Source organism: Mustela nigripes, chromosome 4 (genome assembly GCF_022355385.1).
Source record: "Mustela nigripes isolate SB6536 chromosome 4, MUSNIG.SB6536, whole genome shotgun sequence".
Taxonomy (NCBI): Eukaryota; Metazoa; Chordata; class Mammalia; order Carnivora; family Mustelidae; genus Mustela; species Mustela nigripes.
The window spans coordinates 79,016,087-79,038,020 of record NC_081560.1 but is presented as its reverse complement, the minus strand read 5'-3'; the positions used below and the strand labels follow the sequence as shown (position 1 = coordinate 79,038,020).

Here is a 21,934-nt window from a genome sequence, read left to right as displayed (position 1 = left end):
TGATTAGTAATAATACTAATACTTACTAATTACTTACTTAGTAATAATACTAATACTTCTTTCTGAAAATGTATTCCAAATTACTTTTAGGTCAGCAGTCACCTTCTCTCTCTACATGCAGGTTTTGTTTGTTTGTTTGTTTATAGGAAGAATCACCAAGCCTATTCACAACTGGCTTTTACTGGTCCTGATGCAAAAGCTATCTTTTGATTATTTATGAGCAAATGCTGCTTTCCAAGACATAGCTGCAGAATAAAATATTTAAGCACTGACAGACAGAAATTCAGTGAAGCAACATGAATTTACATTAAAAGACTAGATGCTAGTGAATAGTATCTTAATACTTTAATCAATATAATTCAGTTTACAAGGATTGTTAATAAACTCTGAAAATATTTTTGCTGGACATAAAAGAAATTCTAATAACTCAACTAAAAAGCTAATTTATATCACTCATTAGTCATTCTAATTACATGGTGATGACTCTGTTATCCTGGGTAAGAAATCATTTTGTTTCTTTTCCCCTCCCCTCATCCCCATTATGGACAACACAGAACCATAATCAACTCCACTTCTGTTTCTAAAGCCCTTCTCCCACATCCTTGCTTCCCCAAATGCATAATCGGTATTTAAACACCTAACTGCTAACTTGGGGGACTCAACCCCTCAAGGCAATTTACAACCTGCGTCCTGCCCTCTTCTGCTGTGTCTGCTAGAGAATGAACTTCTCATTAATACAACGTAATATTTACAAGACAAAAATAACATCTCTAAGTTGGCATGCGGTTTTGCACTATTCTCAGGTGTGGTTAAGTACTGACATGCTAATTAGAGGTACTTAGAATCTTAGGTCGGTTTTGCAATGATTTTTTTCAGCTGCATTTTCAGGGTCTGTGAAGAACAGAGATCTGTGTTAAAGGACTTTAATTTCTACCTCTCTCTTTTTTGTTAACGAAAGGATCTGAAGAGGTGACCTACCTTTATGTGACAGACGTAAGCGGGGGTGAGGGCTATCAGCCGTGTGCCCTCCTATCCAGAGCTCCTGTAAGTAACCCCACAGGAGCCAGGTGACAAGGTTCGCAGCTGATGCCATGCTGCCGTGCTCGGTGCTCCCCGGGCTCGCCGGGCGCCCCTCCGATCCTCACTTTCAGGTGGGTCTGAGTTTTACTTAGGACTCCCCTCCAGGGGCAGCGCGTGAGAGGCTTTGTCAGAAATCGAACGCGTTGTCATCAGAAAGCACAGTCCCAAAGTGCCATTTGTCAGGCTGTATTCGGAATATGTAAAACCTTTCTTCCCTGAAGACAGTTGTTTATAAGCCAGGAGCAAGAGGACATTCCAAGGAGTGAGCCTTCAGAGCCATGTCCTGTCCAGAGCTCTCTTCAGCAACTATGCGGACAGACTCAGGGGGAAATTGTATTTCTTTTCTTTTCTTTTCTTTTTTTTTTTTTTTTTTAAGTCACTTCGGCAAGCGCTTCATTCAGAAAAGGAAAAAAAAAAAAAACCAGAAACAATCCCAGAGCACACGCACTGCCTTCCCCGTGGAGCTCTTTTCTCTTCTGACTCTCCGGTCAGTCTTTGCACTGACTTGCCAAACAGCTAGTTTTAATTCACCTTTCACCTTGCTAATTAAAAACAAGAAGTGCCATTCCCTCCAGGAGTTGCAGGATCCACCCAGCAGGGATGCCGTTCTGTCAGCGAGCTGTGTTTACAGGGAAAGTTCAGGCAGGGTTGAGCTGTTTCTAGGAAGTGTTTCTGGTCCACGTGCCCTGCTCCCACCCGCCCTCCCAGTATTACTGGCCCCACGTCACTCAGCGCAGGAGACAAGTCCATGCTTTGATGGGGAGGGCGGATCAGGAGGGAGAATGATCTATATAATACGCTGATTACTGAGGTTTATACAACAGAAGAGGATGGAGCCTCAGGAAGGGGCTTTTAAATGCTCACTCACCAAGATTAATCCTTGAATAAATGCAAATTCATGTTAAATAATCTATTTGCCACCATCCAGCACCCACAGTGGGGGTTTTTTGTTATTTGTTTCCACTGAAATTGTTTTTTTTTTTCACATTTATGTTTTTTTTTTTAATTGATTACATCTTAGAAATGTTATTTTCAACTCTCGGATGGAACGTATGTTTCAAGAGCCTGATTTTAAAAAAGTCACCTGTGATTGTTTCATAAATGTGTTAATACTAAAAACTTATTTTACTTAAGCAAATTCTTCAAACCAATTTAAAGCAAATCCTTCTTCTTCTTTTTTTTTCCTTAAAGCTAGTCATAAATTTCAGCCCAAGTTTAAGAATACATTTTGAAGTAGTTTTCTCCCACATAAGGTACCTGTGGAAAAGTTGAGGTTCTCTATCTGACAGATTCCAGTAAAGCAGGTATTAGAAGAGTCAGGATGTGAAATTCTCCCACTATGCACTTTCAGAGTTTATTTTCCAAGACACTATGTTTGTGTAAATAAGCTTAACACAACAGGTCAACTTTACAATCTACTTTCCATCAATCTCAAAAACTAAACCAAACACTCTGTAGCTGTTGGCATGGAAATGGATGTCACTATTTTAAGATACCAATAAACTTGAATAGGTAGGTGATTTGATAGTCGAGAGTTAAATGGTAAACAAATGATTTCAGCTGTTAACTTTTCTTACTGTTTTTAAATGGTACTGTTAAGGGCACTTCTTGAGAATTATATGTTTAAAATCGTATGATTCTAACAAAAAGATGGCACAGGTTATCCTGATATTTTGCATTTTATATATAAGCAAACGTAGAGCCATGCATTATCTATCCATTTTCCTAAGCATGATACGTTCTATAACAGGCAGAGTATATTTTAGTAAAATGTAAATGTCACTGGATATTATAAATAATTAGATTTCCAAGTTCTACAAAAGATAACAAACTCTAAACATTATTTAACAGTGGAGCAACATGAAGTATTTAGAGACTTTTAACCTGGGGTGGTCTCTGTAGGCGCTTGCATATTTTAAAAGCCAGTCTGATGAGCTACAGACCTAAAGGTTGCTCTAAGTGTGATATAATGTACCTTTGGAATCCTCTTTTGCTCTCTTCCAGAAATGAAGTAACTACAAAGTAAATAGCAGATTTTATATGTGTTATCTAATAGGATTCCAGGAAAAGTAAATGTTGGGCATATAACTTTTATTACAAATATATGGCCTGGCTCATACAACTGAAATTCTACTTAAGATGGTGCAGTGCTTGCTCTAACTCTATTATGGACCTGAGGATTCATTAGGATTATTCATTTAGGATACAAAATCCATGTTCATTAGGATACAAAAGTCAACCATTACTGTCCGTGAAACCATGAATGTTACGAATGTCAGTTACCTGCATACAAGCTACATACCGAGAGTCATCTTCGGTGTTCCGTGTCATCCTTCAGATTCGATTACGGCACTTTAAAGTACACGCCAGAATAATGAGCTTGTTGGGTTTCTCAAAATGTGTTTTGGTTTATCCTTCAGTTATCAATGCCTTTGCTTATTCCCTTTTATTCCTCCATATGTCCTTCTACCTTCCTCTCTAGTCTATAACCTAAAGATGATGCCAAAAGAAAAAAAAAATGATCAAAAATACTAAAATATCCAAACTACCCAAAGCCACACTGCCCCCATGCGGTTTCAGCCCCTATGGATGGAATGATCGATAGTCTATGAGACCAAATCGGTCACTTGCATCATAAAATAAAACAAGAAGGACCCTCAGGAGCAGGGTCACCACATAATGTATCATCTAAACAAGGTATGTTTTAAGAGTGTAAGAGTCTTCTATTAATAACCACATATAAGCCAAGAATATTATAGACAAATCAGGACATCATGACATGTTAACCTTCATGGAAGAAATTTCTAGGTACCCTTGGGAAACATGGAAATAGAAAACAAAAAAACAAACCGAGAAAAAACTGACCTGCCACCAATGTTGAAGGAATAGCTTCAGTGAACTAAAGAGCTCTGGGACTAGCGACAGTACCTACTGGTATTATATTTGATTTCAGAGGAGCTAGACTGCCAATCTGAACAGCATTGGACAACATGGAAAACCAGGTAAGAAGGGAAATGGAATTTTTTTTTTTTAGATTTCTTTATTTTAGAGAGAGAAGAGAGTGCACATGAGTGGGGGGATGGGCAGAGGGAGAGAATCTTCCAGCAGACTCCCCACTGAGCTAGGAGCCCAACACAGGGCTTAGTCTCATCAACCAGGAGATCACGACCTGAGCCAAAAGTCTGTCAGATGCTTAACCAACTGAGCTACCCAGGCGCAAATGTCAATTCTGAAGGTATTGCTTGCCAGGTCAAATGTTGCATTCCAAAATCTTAACCATTTGTTGCTGGGTCACACCATGGTAGTGAGGGAAAAAACGGGGTTGGGGGAATGGAGTATTCATGAGGATTCCCAGGCTTCCCTGGCTTCCCTATGGTGGATTCTGTCACTGGTTCTCTGCTTAATAGCAGAAGAACAACTGGCCTCTGAAATAATCCTTCCCAGTATGTGGTCCCAGACAATCTGCTACTGAATCACACCGGGTATTTGCCAAATATGCCCCACCTGATATTCCCAGCATGCCTAAAGTTATACATACTAAAATCTGAGTTTTATAGTGGTTCCTTTAGGTCAGTCTTATTAAAACATTAGACATCCGTTCGCTATTCTCACCATTTTTAATGTAATAACATAGTATGCAATTAAAATTTATATAAGATGAGGGGCTCCTGGGTGGCTCAGTGGGTGGGTTAAAGCCTCTGCCTTCGGCTCGGGTCATGATCCCAGGGTCTTGGGATCGAGCCCTGCGTCGGGCTCTCTGCTCTGCAGGGAGCCTGCTTCCTTCTCTCTCTCTCTTTCTGTCTGCCTCTCTGCCTCCTTGTGATCTCAATCTGTCAAATAAATAAATAAAATCGTTAAAAAATTTATATAAAATGAAATCATTACCTCATAGGCTTGGTGTGCTACTGATATTTTTCAAAGACGTGAAAACCAACAAAAATTGTAAGGGTTTACCTCTGCATGACTTAAAGTGTTCTCATTTACTATGGGATGCAGCACTTACGAATGCTCCCAAGAATATCCATTCTTTTTTTCCTTCCTACCCAGGAAGACAGGCAGGAAAGAAATATATGAGAGAGCGTATTTCCCAGCCCCTTAGCAGTCACGTGATGCCATGTGACAAATTCTGACCACCAAATAAATGTGTCACCTCTGGGCTGAGGCAGTGAAATGCTCCCACACAATTCTGTCTCACGTTTTTTTCTAGCAGAAAAGGATAAGCAGCTTGCAGAAGAGGAGGAGAACTCACACTGAAATGGTGAAGTTGTAAGACTGAATCACCACACTGGGGTCAGCTGGCCTGAAAGCTTCCCTGGACCCGCAGTACATTTTACATGAACAGGAACTGCCTGATTTGTTACAACAAATCAGCATGAGCTGATCACGGCGCATCAGTAAGTCACTAATATTGCAATTCCTTCCTAACTGTCACTAAGACTTACTTCAGCAGAACTTACTCATAAGCCAGCAAGAGATGTGGAAACTGAGGGCTAAGAGATACAGAGAATCCCTACATCACTTTTAGAATAAAATGGGACATGCCCTTCATTTTCCCAACTGAATGCTGTACCCAAAAATGATGTCATAAGCAGTAAGGGGAGGTGAATAGATGGTAGTACATCTTAAGAACAATTATGATTAAAACCATTAATACATCAAAGTATTGCAAGAACAATGATGATGATCCTTTTAGGAACTAAAGATAAACTTTCTCTCCGGTGGTCGCAGCATTTCAGGTTCACTAATCCTCCTTCGACTCTCGCTAACCCTGCTATCTGGAGCATCTCAAATGTCCCACCAATAGGACCTGCCACTGCTGCAGCTGCTGCCGTCATTACCACCAGGCTTTACACGCAGAGACTGCAGATGCACTTACTGGCTGCTTAGTGCAAAGACCTTATACTATAGACGTGGTGAGAGTTCCCGAAGTCCGGACTGGCCGTTTCCCACATTCCATGATTCACGTAGATGAGAAGAAACTGACAACTAACTTCCTTTTGTGTGTTATCAAGAGTGGTCCAAAGAATGGCATCCCATCAGTAAGAACCATCGAGATACATTCCCATCACTTGCTGAAAGAAGTTTGTTTGACGCCATTCTTTAAGTCACCATTTAGAGAGCTAACAATTCAATAGAATGGTTTTTCATTTATTTTCTATTTTAACCAGCAATTCTTAAAAAACAAAACAAATAAAAAAAAAGAAAAAGAAAAACCTCAAAATTTGAGCAAAAACTGTATTTTTTATAAAATTTTGAATTCTTTGTTTCTGACTTACACTAGATTTATTCTAATTTTGTTTTAGGTCCTTGACAATGAAGAAAAACAGGAAATGTTTTTCTTTCTTCAAGTATCAGCTTTAACTGATTTTAATCAAAGTGTAGTGATGCTTCTCATGCCCTCTTTATGGCAAAACAAAATTATTGTGTGTTATTAATTTGAAAATAATTTGTAGGTCCTGAGAGCTTTCCCTATACTCTTCCTTATGAGTTGTAGAGAATTCCTAAAAAAGGCAGAGTTCCAATCACTTGCTATAAAAAATGTAATAGAAACTTCCATAATACATTGTAATTTATTGGTTTATGTCTGTTGGAATATATATTTGTGAGTTATTGGTGGCGCCAATGGTGAATTGTTAGTAATGTGTGACTCACATCTGCAACATCTAGCACTGCACTTCAAACTGATTCCATTAATGGAATAAAAATACTATTACAATGTAATGTAATATATTTTAATAATAAGGTTAATTTGTTGTGTTCCATATATGCTAGGCACCTTGTAAGGCATATTCACATATAATCCAATTTAACCCAGAAAATAGCCTCATGCAATAGAAACCATTTTTATTGTCTTTACACATAAGAAGAATCTGGGACACAGATGCCAAGCAGCTTGCCTGAGGTGAAACACTGGTGAGTGACAGAATTGCCATTTTAAACCCATACTCTAGGGCCTGTGCTCCAACCGTTCCATATGTCTTCTCGGAAAGTATCATTTAGATAAGACTGCACAGGGATCCTTCTGAACAACTATACTAACAGGAACTTACCTTTAATAAATTCTAATATATATATATATATATATATATATATATATATATATATATATATATAGTTTTAGAATAAAAACTCAAGGCAGTTGGTAATCTAGTTGACAACAGCCTCTGTGACTGAACCCACCAGATAAAATCCTCTGTCTGAGGTGGTGGCAGATGGCAGAACACACTCTGTTCTTCCCACTTCAGGTTAAGTGTCTACTGCACAGGTTTTAGTGATTTGTTTAGTTGACTTGATTTGGCCCTTGTAGGCTGTTAGCTTTGTCTTCTTACCTTGGTAATCATGCACACCTTGAAGCTAAACACAGTAGGCAAAATGATTAAAAAATAAATCTGCAAAGGAATTAAGCAAATAGTTTTTCCCTAATTATCTTTATTCTACATTGATAGTTGTGTAATAAATAGGTATTTTTAAAATTGTCAGGCAACAATAGTTATTGGTGGAAATATATATACATATATGTGCGTACACACACACACACACATACACACAACACTCACTTCTAGAAACAGTTACAGGAGAAGAAAGACGTTTCTAAGAAAGGATTTAAGGGTAATAAATCACTTAGGAATAGTTTCTGATGTTTATATGATTTTGTCCAAAAGAGTTCAACATTTTTAAACAACATTACCACTAATGTACCTAAACCAAAGACAACACTTTATACTCAGTCCACTTAAGAAATGAACTCAGGACAAGACCAATAATAAGTGCCACAAACTACAGTAAAGAAGTTATCTCTCCAACTGGCATCCTTAATCTCATTCTAGAATTTAAGACCACTTATATTTATTGTCTTCCAGGCATGAAGTGATCTTATTTTTTCAAGGTCAGTTTCTGGATTATTTACTTAAAAAAAAAAAAAAAAAAACAAATGGAGGGAAGGGAAAAGAAGGAGAGAGGAAAGTGACAGGAATAGTAATTCAATGTAATTGAATTGATAATTCAATATAATTTTAAACATTATTTTCTTTATTCAAGTCTTGAGTCCTCTTTCATTTTCTCTGCAACCTGCACACACTGTTTTTGAACTACCACTGCTAAGGCCAGAACCAAACCAGTTGACATGGGAGTAATTTATTCAGTAAATACTTAAATGTGTGGGAAAAAAATAGAGGTAAAATATACTCTGTATGGCTTAAGAAATTTAGAGACCAAATAATTTCTGTTAATTATTTGAATAATTTCTTTCATTGTTCACTTTGTCTTGAAAGGCCAATGTGTAAGCCTAGAGTGAAGAAAAACAGTTGTGTCCCATTATCAAAGAAGAAAAGGAAGAAATTAGATAAGGCCAGTGCAATTATCCATTAGTCAGCTGGCAAGAAACTGAGCAAGAAGGCCAAATATTTTATAATATTTTATAGTATCTTCAATTGTCATACAGTTGGCAAATGGATATAAAATTTTATATATCACATAAAGCTGCCATCAACTCAGTGAATATACCTGTTTCACATTAAAATAAATGAAAACAAAACACTAACTTTAAAGTTGTGAAGAATCTGACAGAAAATCAAAATATTAAAATAAATCAGATTTTGGCTATGAAAGTGAATTTTAGAGTTCAAAGGAATCGGAATGACAAAAGAAAAATCCTGGCAGAAATCTTATGAAGTCTCTTTTCCAAGGATTTCCTTTCCTCAACACCATTCCAAATAACCATCTACAGAAGAGAGAAAATAATACATAGATAAAAACAAAAAGTGATATTGAACCCATTGGTGAGATCCCCAAGATGAAATAAGAATCTCTAAACTCATTATTTCCTGTCATCTTTTATTTAGCTTCACTATAATTTCTACAAATGACTTGGCAAAATTATTATTGTGCACAAGCCAAATTTTGCATAAGGCAAAATTTCAGGTATGGTGCCTTTTTATTTGAATCAGTTGTTTCCCTACTGTGATTATTTTTGATGGGTAGTCTGAGTGGTTATTTTGCATTACTGGGTAGTTTGGGCCCAGTACATAACACTAGCACCACGTGGAGGCCGAGACTGGGACTACAGGTTTTCATGTATCAACGAAACCACAAACCTGCTCCTGCTCACAACTGGTTTCCTATTACAAAAGAAAGAATGTGCTTGATCCACTGATGTCACACTTCATATTCCGAGCATGGCCACTATGCATGACCTACAAAATGGGTCTTGCCAGTTAAAGGAAAATAATTTAAATGTTCTTGGAGAACATTAAGAACATTAAGATTTCTATTCAGAAAACATTTCTTATGAAAAGGCTTTTACATTTTGAAGGGATAACCATAAATCTTGTCAGAAACAAATGGAATAAATAGGAAAATATGTCTTGTGAAAACATGTTGACTGAACTTTAGCAACTTCAGTTGAAAATGTGATAGTATTTAGAACTACATTTAATCATCCCTGATGTTAGGATTATTGCATCTCATACCTAAAGCATCTCTAATATTATAATAACTCTGGGATAATAATATAATTGCATATAACTCCATTTTCTTTTTATAATCCTATGTGTATAATACATAATAAATTATGCAAAAATAATAACAGAAAATATCTACTGTCCTGAACTCCAACCCCACTATACTTGCTGACCAAAACAAACAAAAAACAAAACTGTCCTTCCCAGAAAGAATATTTTTAACTGTATTAGATATGAATAAGAAATTAGAATATTTCCAAGGATAAATTAGTGTATGTGCAATAGCTATGCCTAAAATTAATTATGCCTAAAGTTAATTGAGGAGAATTTTAATAAACTGCTTAATGATCTGAAGATGGACCACTTACCATTGTAAGGAAAGGTATAAAAGTGGAATGTTAATAAAATCGCACACTTTGAATGAAATTTTCATAGCTAAGCATGAAAAGCTAATTGGTGCATCATATTCCCACAACAAATCTGAGAAACTTTATCCAGGACTAAAATACAAAAAATGACTATGTATGAAAAGTAATTAGGATTCCCTGAGTAACGTAAGTTTTAAAACAAAAAGTCTGCTTTAACAATTATTTCCAATGAAGTAATTTTTATGACATTAAGAATATGACATATCTGGGCCACCTGGGGGCTCACCTGGTTAAGTGTCTGACTTGGTTGCAGCTTAGATCAAGAGATCAAGCCCTGTGTTGGGCTCCACACTTGGAACGGAGTCTGCTTGGGATTTTTTTCTCCTTCCCTTCCCCCCCCCCCCCCACCGCCGCCTCTCCTCCTTCCTAAGTGTGCATGCTCTCTCTCTCTCTCAAATAAATAAAATAAAATAAAATAAAATAAAATAAAATAAAATATCTTTTTCAAAAATGATATATCATCTCTTTCTGATTACCTGATTAAAAATTATGCTACTCTGCTTAAATTCCCAGAATGCTGTCTTTAACTACAAAAATACTAATATCCATATAATGAGAAAACAATGTGAATGTAAGTTTCACCAATCTGAATAAGTAATCAAGTAAACTACATGTTTCTCTTGGGATTTTCTGTTATTTCTATTATTCAGTTCATAATTCCTTGCATCAAGTTAATTCTTTTCTAGAGGATTAAATAATTCCTCTCTACTGGATAATCCCCAACCTCATAAAAAATGTAGTAACATTTCCCTTCATAAAAATAAATCTGGGGAGTCTGGGTGGCTCAGTGGGTCAAGCCTCTGCCTTCGGCTCAGGTCGTAATCTCAGGGGCCTGGGATGGAGTCCCGCATCAGGCTCTCTGCTCAGCAGGAAGCCTAATTCCCCCTCTCTCTCTGCCTGCCTCTCTGCCTACTTGTGATCTCTGTCTGTCAAATAAATAAATAAAATCTTTTTAAAAAAATCTTTAAAAAAATAAATCTGTCCTTGCCCTCCCTCATCCTTAGCGAGAGGCTGATTTCTGAGTTCCAATTTATTAGGTACTTCTGTCAAACTATTATCTACAGTGTCTTTATGTGTTCACCTCTCATTTTCTCTTGAGTCCACTCTATAAATTAGAATTGGGTTTTGTTGCAGGTAATAGAAAACACCAAATAAAAGTGGTTTAAATATGACAAATCTGACTTCTCTTATAAACACAGTCCAGGAATATGTCCAGGGCTGGTGTGGCACTACAATGAACTAACTAACTAATGAATAACAAACATGAGCATTTTTGATCTTGCTTATCCATCCTCAGTAGGAGGCCTCCATTTCCGAGTGCAAGCTCCAGCCAACACATCCTCTTTGCAGCCAAAAAATAACTGGGAATTAATGAAGAAGGATATGCTCTCTACATTTAAGGATACTTCCTAGAAACCCTCATATTCATGACCTTTGAATTTTTGAGTCCCACAGGACTCAGACCTATGCTCTCATCTCCTCTCCATCTCTACCTACCTCCTATAGTGGATTTGCACTTTGAGGATTTGGCTAAGCATGAACTACCTTCCCCAGAATTCCCTTTCTTATCTCTTTCCAGTTAGGCTGGGCCAAACAGGAAACTCCTGGGAGATTTGAAGGGTGTAAAAATCCAAAACCAAAACAAAACAAAAAAACCACCAACAAAAAAAAAACACAGCAATCATTTTGTAACACAGATACAGTCTTTCATTTGCAATCGCAACTACTCCACCTTCCCAGGGAACTCCTTTAGGTTTCTGTCTCCTAAGAGAAGTGTATGTGTTTCGGTAACTAAGGAGCTTGGCTTCTCCTCCACACCCACAACATGAAGGTCAGAAGCAACATGAGCTGACACTGAGTTCAGTCCTGTCTTTATTGGATTCAAGTTCTTACTTACGGGTTCCAGCTTGTTATCCCCCTCCCCCTCCCCCTGCCCCGTAACTTTACACCTTCTTCTCTTCTAACTGCCTCTCTATGCACTTCAACTTTGAGCATCAGACACAAAGACCCCAGCCTTACCTATTATCAACCTTCCACAAACGTGTATAGTCAAATCCCTGTAACAAATCCACACATATCTCCTGAAGGTTCTACATCTTCCATTGAACCCTTACTGGTATACACTCTACTAACCTAATCTATGACCGGGCTTTTCATAAAATATGTGTACTCATGATCCCAAATTCACATCAAAAAACTCAACCCCTTGACTATACTCAACAGATTTGGATATTTAATTGCCTTCTATATATGTCCACATGGATGTTTAATAAATAGTTCAAAGCAGAACTTTTGGTCTCTGACTTGTTCTTTGCCCTTCAATCTGTAAACCTACTACTCCCATCTCAGGCAATGGAAATGTCTTGGTATCTTCCCAACAATGGCTTTCCAATCCATATCAATTAGAATAAAAAGTCAAATACCTAAAGTGGTCTATGAGGTTCTTCTTGATCCGGCCCCTGCTATGTCTTTGACCTTAACTATTTTTCTTCTCTCTCACCCCACTGGAATCACACTGACTGTTTTTGACAGTTCTCAGCCTGACCAAGCACACTCTCATTTCAGAGCCTTTACACCTGTATTTCCTCTGCCTATTAAGCTCTTCCCTTAAAACTCCAACTCATACAACATAACTCTATATTTTTATTATAAGTCAAAAAGTTAAAAAGATGTAATTACTAAGAAGGTAAAAACTAAACATCATTATAATTCATAACATCAAACCCTAGTTTCTTATATTTCAACCATCTATAAATATCATGATGTGATGTTTTTACATGGAAGAATTTTTTAGAATAATATTTAGAGTAAAAAGGAATATTTTGAATCCTGAGTTAATCCTATGTAGCTGAGTGCCCTTAATTACCTTTCTCTGAGCATTATTTTCTAGCATCTGTAATGGAGACAAATACGATGAGTGCACTTAAGTAGAATAAATATTTTGAAATTGATACAATTATATTCAAAGCTTTAATAAAAGTTTATAGAATTTTCTATATTGTTTTTGTATTAACATTAGCATGTTAAGATATTAAATAAGTTCCATTTCAATTTTGGGGGGTATGGAAAGATCTGCATGAAGCCTCTAAATACCCCTTTTTTTTTAAACTGCTACTATTTGGGGTGCCTGGGCGGCTCAGATGGTTAATCATCTGTCTTTGGCTCAGGTCATGACCCCAGGGTTCCAGGATCAAGCTCCACACTAGGCTCCCTGCTCAGCAGAGAGCCTGCTTCGCCCTCTCCCTCTGCTGCTCCCACTGCGTGTGCTCTCTCGTTGTCTCGTCAAATAAATAAATAAAATCTAAAAAAAATTAAAAATTAAAAAAAAACTGCTGCCATTTGAACAATGGGTTAAAACTTTTTTTTTTTCTTAAGAACTACCTCTTATTAGGTACTTCTGGAACTAACATTACAAAAAGGGTAATTGATTTTTCAAGATTTAAATAAGTTGGCTCTTCTGTTATTCCTAATGTTCTATATATTCAGAGGCATTGCTGTAGATATGGGATGCCTTCTGTGTATTGTGGAAGAGATACAGGTAGTAGGTAACCCAATACCTGTCCATTCCCATTAATGAAATGAATGACCTTTGCAGAAAGACAATCCAGCCTCTCAGAATAAAATAGAGCTAATATTCTACAATCAATATAGGAATACTCTTTAACACGCTTACAACAAGGTCAGAATTTAAAGGAATATAAAAAGCTGCTGAAAAACTAAATATGCAGAGCAAAATATTTTACAAAATCTGTGCCTTACAGTAATTTCATTTAGTTGAGGGATTTGTTTCTTTATTAAAAATAGACTTACCAGGAGATTAAAAAATATTTATTACTTACATGTTGGGATAATGATATTTGTTTCTGATAATGTGTATACTCTCAGTTTATACAGTATTACCATTTAAAGCCTGAGCATATATACTCATCTCAATGCATTCATCTCAATGTACTCATTTACTCACTACTGAAGAATGAAAGAACAAATGAATGAAAGGAAGTATACCAGATACTTCAAGTTAAAATTAGGTAAAAAGTCTTATTAGTAGTAGAAATGGATGATTAAACATGAAGGCTTTCAGGGGTGATGGATCTATTTGCCATTTGGATTCATAGTGATCGTTTTACAAGTATATGTGTACATTTGTCAAAACTTATCAAAGTGTACATCTTAAGTATGTCTATTTTATTGTCAATTATACCTTAATAAAGCAGCTGAAACAATAATGTATATACTATGTATACATTTTTTAACTTATAATCTTTTTTAGAATATACTCAATTCAAGATAAACTTAGTCTAGAGGAAATTTTGAAAAAAAAGAAAAATATCTTAAATCATCACGCTGTGTGCTGAATATAAGTAAGATGATCATTTAAAACTATTTTGGCACTAATATACACTCCTGAAAATTTTATCTAAAAATAAACTTTTACTCCTTTTAGTAGTGACCAAGACCTTGTTTTATTGAGAACAGGGCTTCCAAGTTCATCTTCTCCTCCCCACAAAAGGACACTGTGGGTTTCCCACCGCTCTGGTCTACGGGAGGGGAGAAAACAGGCACATAGAGCATTATGCTCAATACCCATCTTCCTCAAAGGCAACTACTCATTCTCCTTTTAAAAAGCTCTGTGATTTTGGAGTTTAAACTTTTTGAGCCAACCACTCTCTGCCTACCACCTTTTAATTACCTCTCATTTTTCATCAGACTAAGGCACCTATCTCATGAATTCTAGAAAATTTCAGTAGTCAAATGACTGATTTGCCCAACAACACTTTCAATTCCTTGACCTTCTAATCATCAACAATGAACGTCTCTCTAGGTTTCAATCTCATAGTTATAATTTGGACATTTTTACTATAAACTGGCTCTATTTCTAAAAGCATTAACTCTGCAGCCAACCTCTGAGCAAAATTCACCTGCCATAAGTTTAATTTTTCATTCCTTTGATTTCTAATCCTTCTAATCCTTCCATTTCTATCTCAGGGACCAGACAGCAAGTATTCCAGGTTTTGTATGCATACACTCTTTGTTGCAACCACTCAACTCTGCCATGATAGTGTGGTAACAGCTGTATACAGTATATAAACAAATGGGCATGGCTGTGTTCAAAACATAAATTTTTTTTGGACCTGAAGCTTGGATTTCTTACAATTTTTACATGTCTCAAAATATTATACACACCTTTGATTTTTTTTTGACCATTTAACAATGTAAAATACTTTTTTTTTTTTCTTCTTCCAGCTTCAGGCTGTAGAAAAACTGGAGCAAGCCCAACGTGGGTTGACGTCTACAACCTCTGCTGTATATCCTATTTGGACCTTTAGATTACTTGCCTTTTGACTTTCTTCCAGTTTGTCAGCCTTCTGTCTTTACTTCCTTCTTTATCCTGCTTTGATTCTAAGATTTCCCCTATTCTAATGATGCTTTGCCAATAAATAAACTCCTACGCCTCTCTTTTATTTCTCAACCATCTGGCAAAACTCCAACCTTAGATAAACCGGATTACTTGTTTTCTCCATGACCAAACCAAAAGTAGCCAGGCATTGCTGCAGGAAGTCATGGCAGGGAGGAAGGATGTTACTTTAAAGATGCAAACACTAAGTCAGATGGGCTCTTTATCCTCTTTAGAATCAGTTTTACTGATTAACTCATGGCTCCTCTCAGTACTTTCTTGCAAAAATTTTCTACTCAAATGTATAATCTACCCCCCACACCCCCTACCCACCCATCACCAAAACAGGTGAGCGATGTTCTCCATGTCACTAAATGACTAATTTGTCAGCTCTCATTTAAAAAAATAAATAAATAAAATAAAATTTAAGAAATAAAAAAAAAAGCAAAAACAAAAATGAAGAAATCAAGAGCATGCAACTCATATCAAGATTCAACCTGTTCTATGACCATTTCCTTCTGTTGATTTAAAGATCCACTTCATTTCAATTGCCTAATTTACAAACATTTAATCCTCAGCAAAAGAATGCTTTGGGCATATAAAAAAATATTCAAAATTCTTTTCACAACAACCTTAAAATCTTGACACACCAATCATGTTTTTGTTTTGTTTTGTTTTTTAAATTTCATTTATTTCTTTGACAGAGGGAGAGACAGCAAGAGAGAGAATACAAGCAGGGGAGTGGGAGAGGGAGAAGCAGGCATCCCGCCAAGCAGGGAGTCTGATGCAGGACTCTATCCCAGGACCTTGGGATCATGACCTGAGCCGAAGGCAGACACAATGACTGAGCTACCCAGGCGCCCCAACCATGTTTTTTTCTAGGTAAGTATATTATTTATTGCTGAGGAATAATATTACCACAAACTCAAGGGTTGAAGACACATTTATTACCTGTAGTCTCTATGGGAGTAGTCAGGCATGGCTTACCTGGGTCCTCTGCTTAGGGTTTCACAAAGCAGCAATCCTAGTTTCGGCCAGAGCTGAGGTCTCATCCTAGAAACTATAAGGGAAGGATTCACTTCCAAATTGACCCAGGTTTTTGGTAGAATTTAGCAACTTGTGACTGTAGGACCAAGGGCTTCTGTTTCTTACAGATGGCCCCTAAAGGTTGTCCAAACTCCTAGAAGGCCCCCCGAAAATTCTCGTTTTGTGGGAATCCTCAGCAGAGTCACCACCTTCCTCAAAGTGAGCAACGGATAAAGAGATTCCAACAGGACGGGCAGTACAGTCTCATATCACAGTTACACAATCAATATGTATCAACAAGTACATCCCTTCACCTTTGCCATATTCTATTGCCTTATTCCCTAAGGCAGTGATGAGAGAGAAATGCACTCTGGGTCAAGACAGGCACATAAAGGGAAATTAAAAACGTCCATTTCAGATTACATGATTCACCTCCTGTTTGACATTCATCCTATTCTTTAAACAGCTGTTTTGCAATAATTTATTATTTGAGAGGCACTTTGCATTTTGAAAGGCTTCTAATAAGTTATCAGTAACCTTTTGAAAAAAAAGATGTAAAAAAAGTAATTTTAAGATCTATATATGCAAAAAATAGTTTGGTTATATTCACTTTGGCTATTTGTGTAATTTTTTGAGACTATCTCTATTCAAGCTAGGACAGTTTGCTGTTGTGCTCTGAGGTCAGACTCTAACCAAATTGTGACTAAAGTTACATCTGACCTAATAATTTCCTGTTTTTATAAATAAAATTAAAAAATTAAATTAAAAAAAATTAAAAAAAAAGACACTCATAAAATATTTGTAACTGTACCTTGAACACCATTGTGGAGTGTAGGTTTGATGCTGTTACTAAGGGATCTTTTATTAAAATATGTTTCCATTGGGGCGCCTGGGTGGTTCAGTGGGTTAAAGCCTCTGCCTTCAGCTCAGGTCATGATCCCAGGGTTCTGGGATCGAGCCCCACATTGGGCTCTCTGCTCAGCAGGGAGCCTGCTTTCCTTCCTCTCTCTCTGCCTGCCTGTCTGCCTACTTGTGATCTCTGTCTGTCAAATAAATAAATAAAATCTTTAAATAAATAAATAAATAAATAAATAAAATATGTTTCCATAAAGCAATTTTCATAGAAAAAAATCCCACGGAATAGCTTTACATTAAGTAACAAATGATATACGTGTATGCATGAACACAAACACACACAGTCTCTCAATAAATTCAGGAAATTTAAAGAAAGCTTTGGAGAAATGCTTATACCTAGTTAGATTAAAACAAATGCCTGTAATTTGTTAACTCTGTAGAATAATTAGATTTTTGGAATTTAGACAATTTAAAAATGATTAGATTTTAATTAATCTATTCTGGTTTTTTTCATCTGCATGTCAGAAGACAATAAATTACTTTTCTAATAATAAGAAATGTTGGTGTGATATTTTCTACTCATAACACCAAGTGAGGGCAAATCAGAATTGCAAATTGTAAAATTTTTTGCAAGAGGCCAACACAACTACAAAATTCATTTTGGCGTTTTTGTATTTGACATATCAGCTCTGTCTTAACACTGCTGCAAAGACTTTTGTTACTCTCAAGCAGGAGGAACCACTCTATTCATACTATTTACTTTTCGTTCTTTCCATGCAGGCAATGTACAAGGAACATTTTAGCAGCAGCTCAGCAACTCCTTACTGTCTTGAATTATGATTACAGTAGGTTTCAAAGTGTTCTCTTCTGTCTAGATGTGTAAAACCTCTATTTTGTATTTCAGGAACATATCTGGAAGAATTAAGACTTTTCAAACACCTTATGGCCAATTTAAAAAATGCTTTTCTAAATAGCCATTTACTTTACAATGAAAAAATACATCCAGGTGTCTCCCTCCCCTTCATATAAAGGTACCCATCCTCCCTCGAGGTGCTTCTTCAAATGATGCCCTATTCATCTTCTGAAATCTATAATTAGGTATGCCTGCAGCCGCTCTTTTTTTAGGTTTAACGTGTTAAACTGAGTAATCATTACTCATCCTCTGAACTTTCACTTATCCTTACTGTGTTTTCTACTGGTCTGTCAAGACCAGGACCTAATAAAATGTGACACAGCCTTATGTTGGAATTTTAGGGTGCCATTTAAAAGCATGTTTTGGAAGCCCATTTAATAACATATCCAAAGTTTATGAAATAATATTAGGTGGGAAAATTAGAATATAAAGTGGTATATAAAGTCACACTTTTACATATACAAAGATATCTTGCTAAATAGAGTTTAGCTGTGTTTCACTCTGAAGCAAATTGTTTCCATAATTTTAACCTTCTCCTTTATAATTTTCAACATATTCTACAAGCATGTATTACATACCCAATAAAGGACATTTTCTTCTCCTTTCGTGATGACTTTATTGTCTTTTATTATTGTCTTCAATATGATTTGTAGTTGTTTGGGACCAGATCCACTCTATTGCAATTCTACATTTTGCCTCTCAAATCTTCCATTACTTCTACATAAAATATAAATAAATAAATAAATCACCTTATGGAAGATTACTGTTTTGTAGAATAGAGGTCATCAAATTATAGGCCCCAGGCTAAGGCAGCCTGTGATTTTTAAAATAGTTTAAAATGGCTCTAGTGAATTATTTTAAGTATTGGCTATATACTATAGGAGTAGCACTAAGCCTCTCTTTCTCAGTATTGATAGAGGGACAAAGTAGGCCATTGTGTTGGAAGAGCTTTCCCAGGGAGGAGCTAAGGGGTTACAAGCTCTGCTGTGTGGAGTGTTCTCTGTTTGGATTCTCCTCTTTCTAAATTGCTTCCTTTTCCTTTAGGCTGGTAGGGTGAGGATGAGCTTGTGATTACCTCTTCTTGGGAGGTCCCTTTGTCCCCTGTAAGATTTAGCAACACCAGGGAAAGGATGCCTGGGGTGGCCAGTTTACAGCAGCTCTTCTCTAAACCTTACTGAAAAATAGTCTTTTACTCAGGTCAAAATTCCTCATTCCTTGTTAATAGGGAAGGATGCTCTAAGGAACACCACCAGGAAAAAGGCCACTAAGGGCCAATTCTAGTCTAGGCCTTAAATAGAAGGATAGGAGACATTCCCACAGTATTTTGTAATGACCGCCCTGGTAATAAACAAAAATAAATAAACATGTCACCTTAACACTTCCATTTACACTGTAGTTGTATTCTTAGAAAATCTGGTATGGTTAAAAACATGCCTTGAGTACTTACGTGTTCATATGTAAAAAACAAGATTCTAGGTTCAGATCATTATAAATAAGTATTTCAATGATATGAATGTTAAGCAAGATATTTCAATGTTCTGGGAGATCTGTCCTTGCGCCAAACAGTTCTTGTATCGCAGTATGGTTAGCATCCCCAGCTGCCGGCTGCCAGATGCCGCCAGTGTCCCTCAGTCACTGTGAAAATCACTGTAAATGTCCCCTGCTGGTACAAAACTGGTTCTAAGAACCTACACGACAGAGCAAAGGAACAGAATAAGTAATAGCGATAAAACAGTTTTCCAGGGTACATTACCTCAATTCTTCTAGCATTGAGCTTCTCCTGGCTACTTAAGTTCTATACCTTTGGCAAGTAACTTCAAAAGCAAGAGAATATACATTCTTGTACCTCCCATATATTCCAATCCAGTGCCAGGAGACCACTTTTAGATTGACGGTGGAGGACAGCCAATGCGCACCGCCTCGGACTATTCTGGAAATATCTAAAGCGGCAGAAGCCGGCTAGGAGATGTCATGGGAGCTGAAGAGCCCCAAGTGAAGCACCTTCAGAAGAAGACTGAGCCGAGCCTGAACGCCTCAGAATGGAAGGAAGAAATGAGCAGATGATAGTAGAAAACTTGAAGCTGGGTGCACTTTCACAGGAAAGCCATTGCACTCCATTGCGGCCAACGCCTCAGTTCTAACATAGCTGCGGCCCTGTATGAACCTGGCACGACAGGGGCAGGGAGGACCGCGGGCCACCTGGTACACAGACCTGTCCTGCAGTGAAGCTGCCGGCAGGTGCTCGAGGCCCTTGGCGGTGGCCGCAGCTTACAGCAAGTGGGCCTCCGAGCTGAATCCCAGCATTAGACGGGCAAGCTGAGCTCAAAGACAGAGAAGGAAGCTGGGACAGGTGCCAAACCCCACGGGAGGTGCTGGCAGCTCGGACTTCGCTGGCGTGCTGCACAATCGGCACTCCATGAATAGGGCACCAAACCTCAGGAGCCATCTCCCAAGTTCAACAGCTGGGGTCCGAGATGACTGCAGGTGGCAACAACCCCCTGGGGACTCTGGCACCAGTTCCTTGCAGAACAACCTGGCCAGTCTCATCTAGGCAGGCCGGCAATTAGTTCTCAGAGCAGATGAAGCAGCGGAACCCAGAGCTGAGAGAACAGCACCAAAGTCAGACGCAAAGGGGGACTGCCAATGTCATCCACAACAACGGGCAGGCATGACCACCCATCCATTCCACTGTCATTGCGCCCTACCCAACCTGGAGGCCTTCTTGTGTTTTGCGGTTTTCTCCCTTCAACTTCCCAAAAGAGAAAAAGGAAAATAAATTGGAGCTGGATGTTGAAAAAAAAATTAATAAAAACAGAAATAATTGGACGCCATTATATATCATTTGACTATCCTTAATAACTACCTGTGCAATTCATTCCAGGCATTTCTTAGCCTCTCAGTGTTTACCTGTCTCATTCTCAGTTGGCTGACAGCTGATTTTCTTCATTTATTCGTTCAACATCCACCAAGCACAGCCCTGTGCCTAGAGCAGTGATTAGCATTTCCTTAATCTGTTTTAGCTTTTGAAACTGAACAGGATTATCTGATTATGTTATCTATGAGAGTGAAACTGAGCCCTTTTTTCCTTCATAAGTCTGTACTAATTTTATAAATCTATCAATATTGCGGTACACTTTATTTCTACTAATTCTATGAAAGTTATAAATTTCATGCATCTTAAATTCTCATACATACACAGAAAAACCATTCACCTCCTGCTGGTATCTGGTCTTACTGCTTTACATTTTAAGTAGGTTTCTCTTTGAAGATCCTAGTTTAAATTTCAGTAAAACATGAGACACCTGAATGAATAGCATAAGAAACTGATTATAATGCTTTCCTTTATAGAATATTATATTTTCTGGGAAATAAGCCAGAGGCTGATCTAACTCATCTTTAATACTTATAGCTTTAAATACTTTACCACGTACTACCTTGCAAAATCTTCCGCAAACAGTAACAAAATATTTTTCCAAAATAAGTGTATTTTCATATAAATGTATATACTAACAATCCCCTGCTACTCAGTTAGATGAATTCTAGTTCCTTTCGACCCTGAAGTCCTAAATTGTGACCAATGACTTTTTTTTTTTTGAAGTTGCCATTCTTAAAGCGTTTGATGTTTCTCTTCTTCTCTTTTTCCTCCATGTTAGAATGCACTGTTAAATCAAAAGAGTCCGGGTGCAAGAGAGCTTTCTAAATGGAGAGCTAGAGTAACTTTTTCCTTTTTGTAATTTAGGATTGGGCTCCCAGGTGGGTTCATAAGTCTAAAAACAGG

General features: G+C 37.3%; 1 protein-coding gene across 1 annotated transcript in view; it reads right to left on the bottom strand.

The window, feature by feature from the left end:
• The window catches only part of SEMA3E (semaphorin 3E), a 248,975-nt gene extending 247,226 nt beyond the window's left edge, over positions 1–1,749 (bottom strand). Inside the window, exon 1 of the mRNA XM_059396944.1 lies at positions 979–1,749. Within this exon, the coding sequence (XP_059252927.1) occupies positions 979–1,093 (115 nt within the window). The 5' untranslated portion in view covers positions 1,094–1,749. The remainder of the gene's footprint in view (positions 1–978) is intronic.
• Between the last annotated feature and the right edge of the window lie 20,185 nt (positions 1,750–21,934).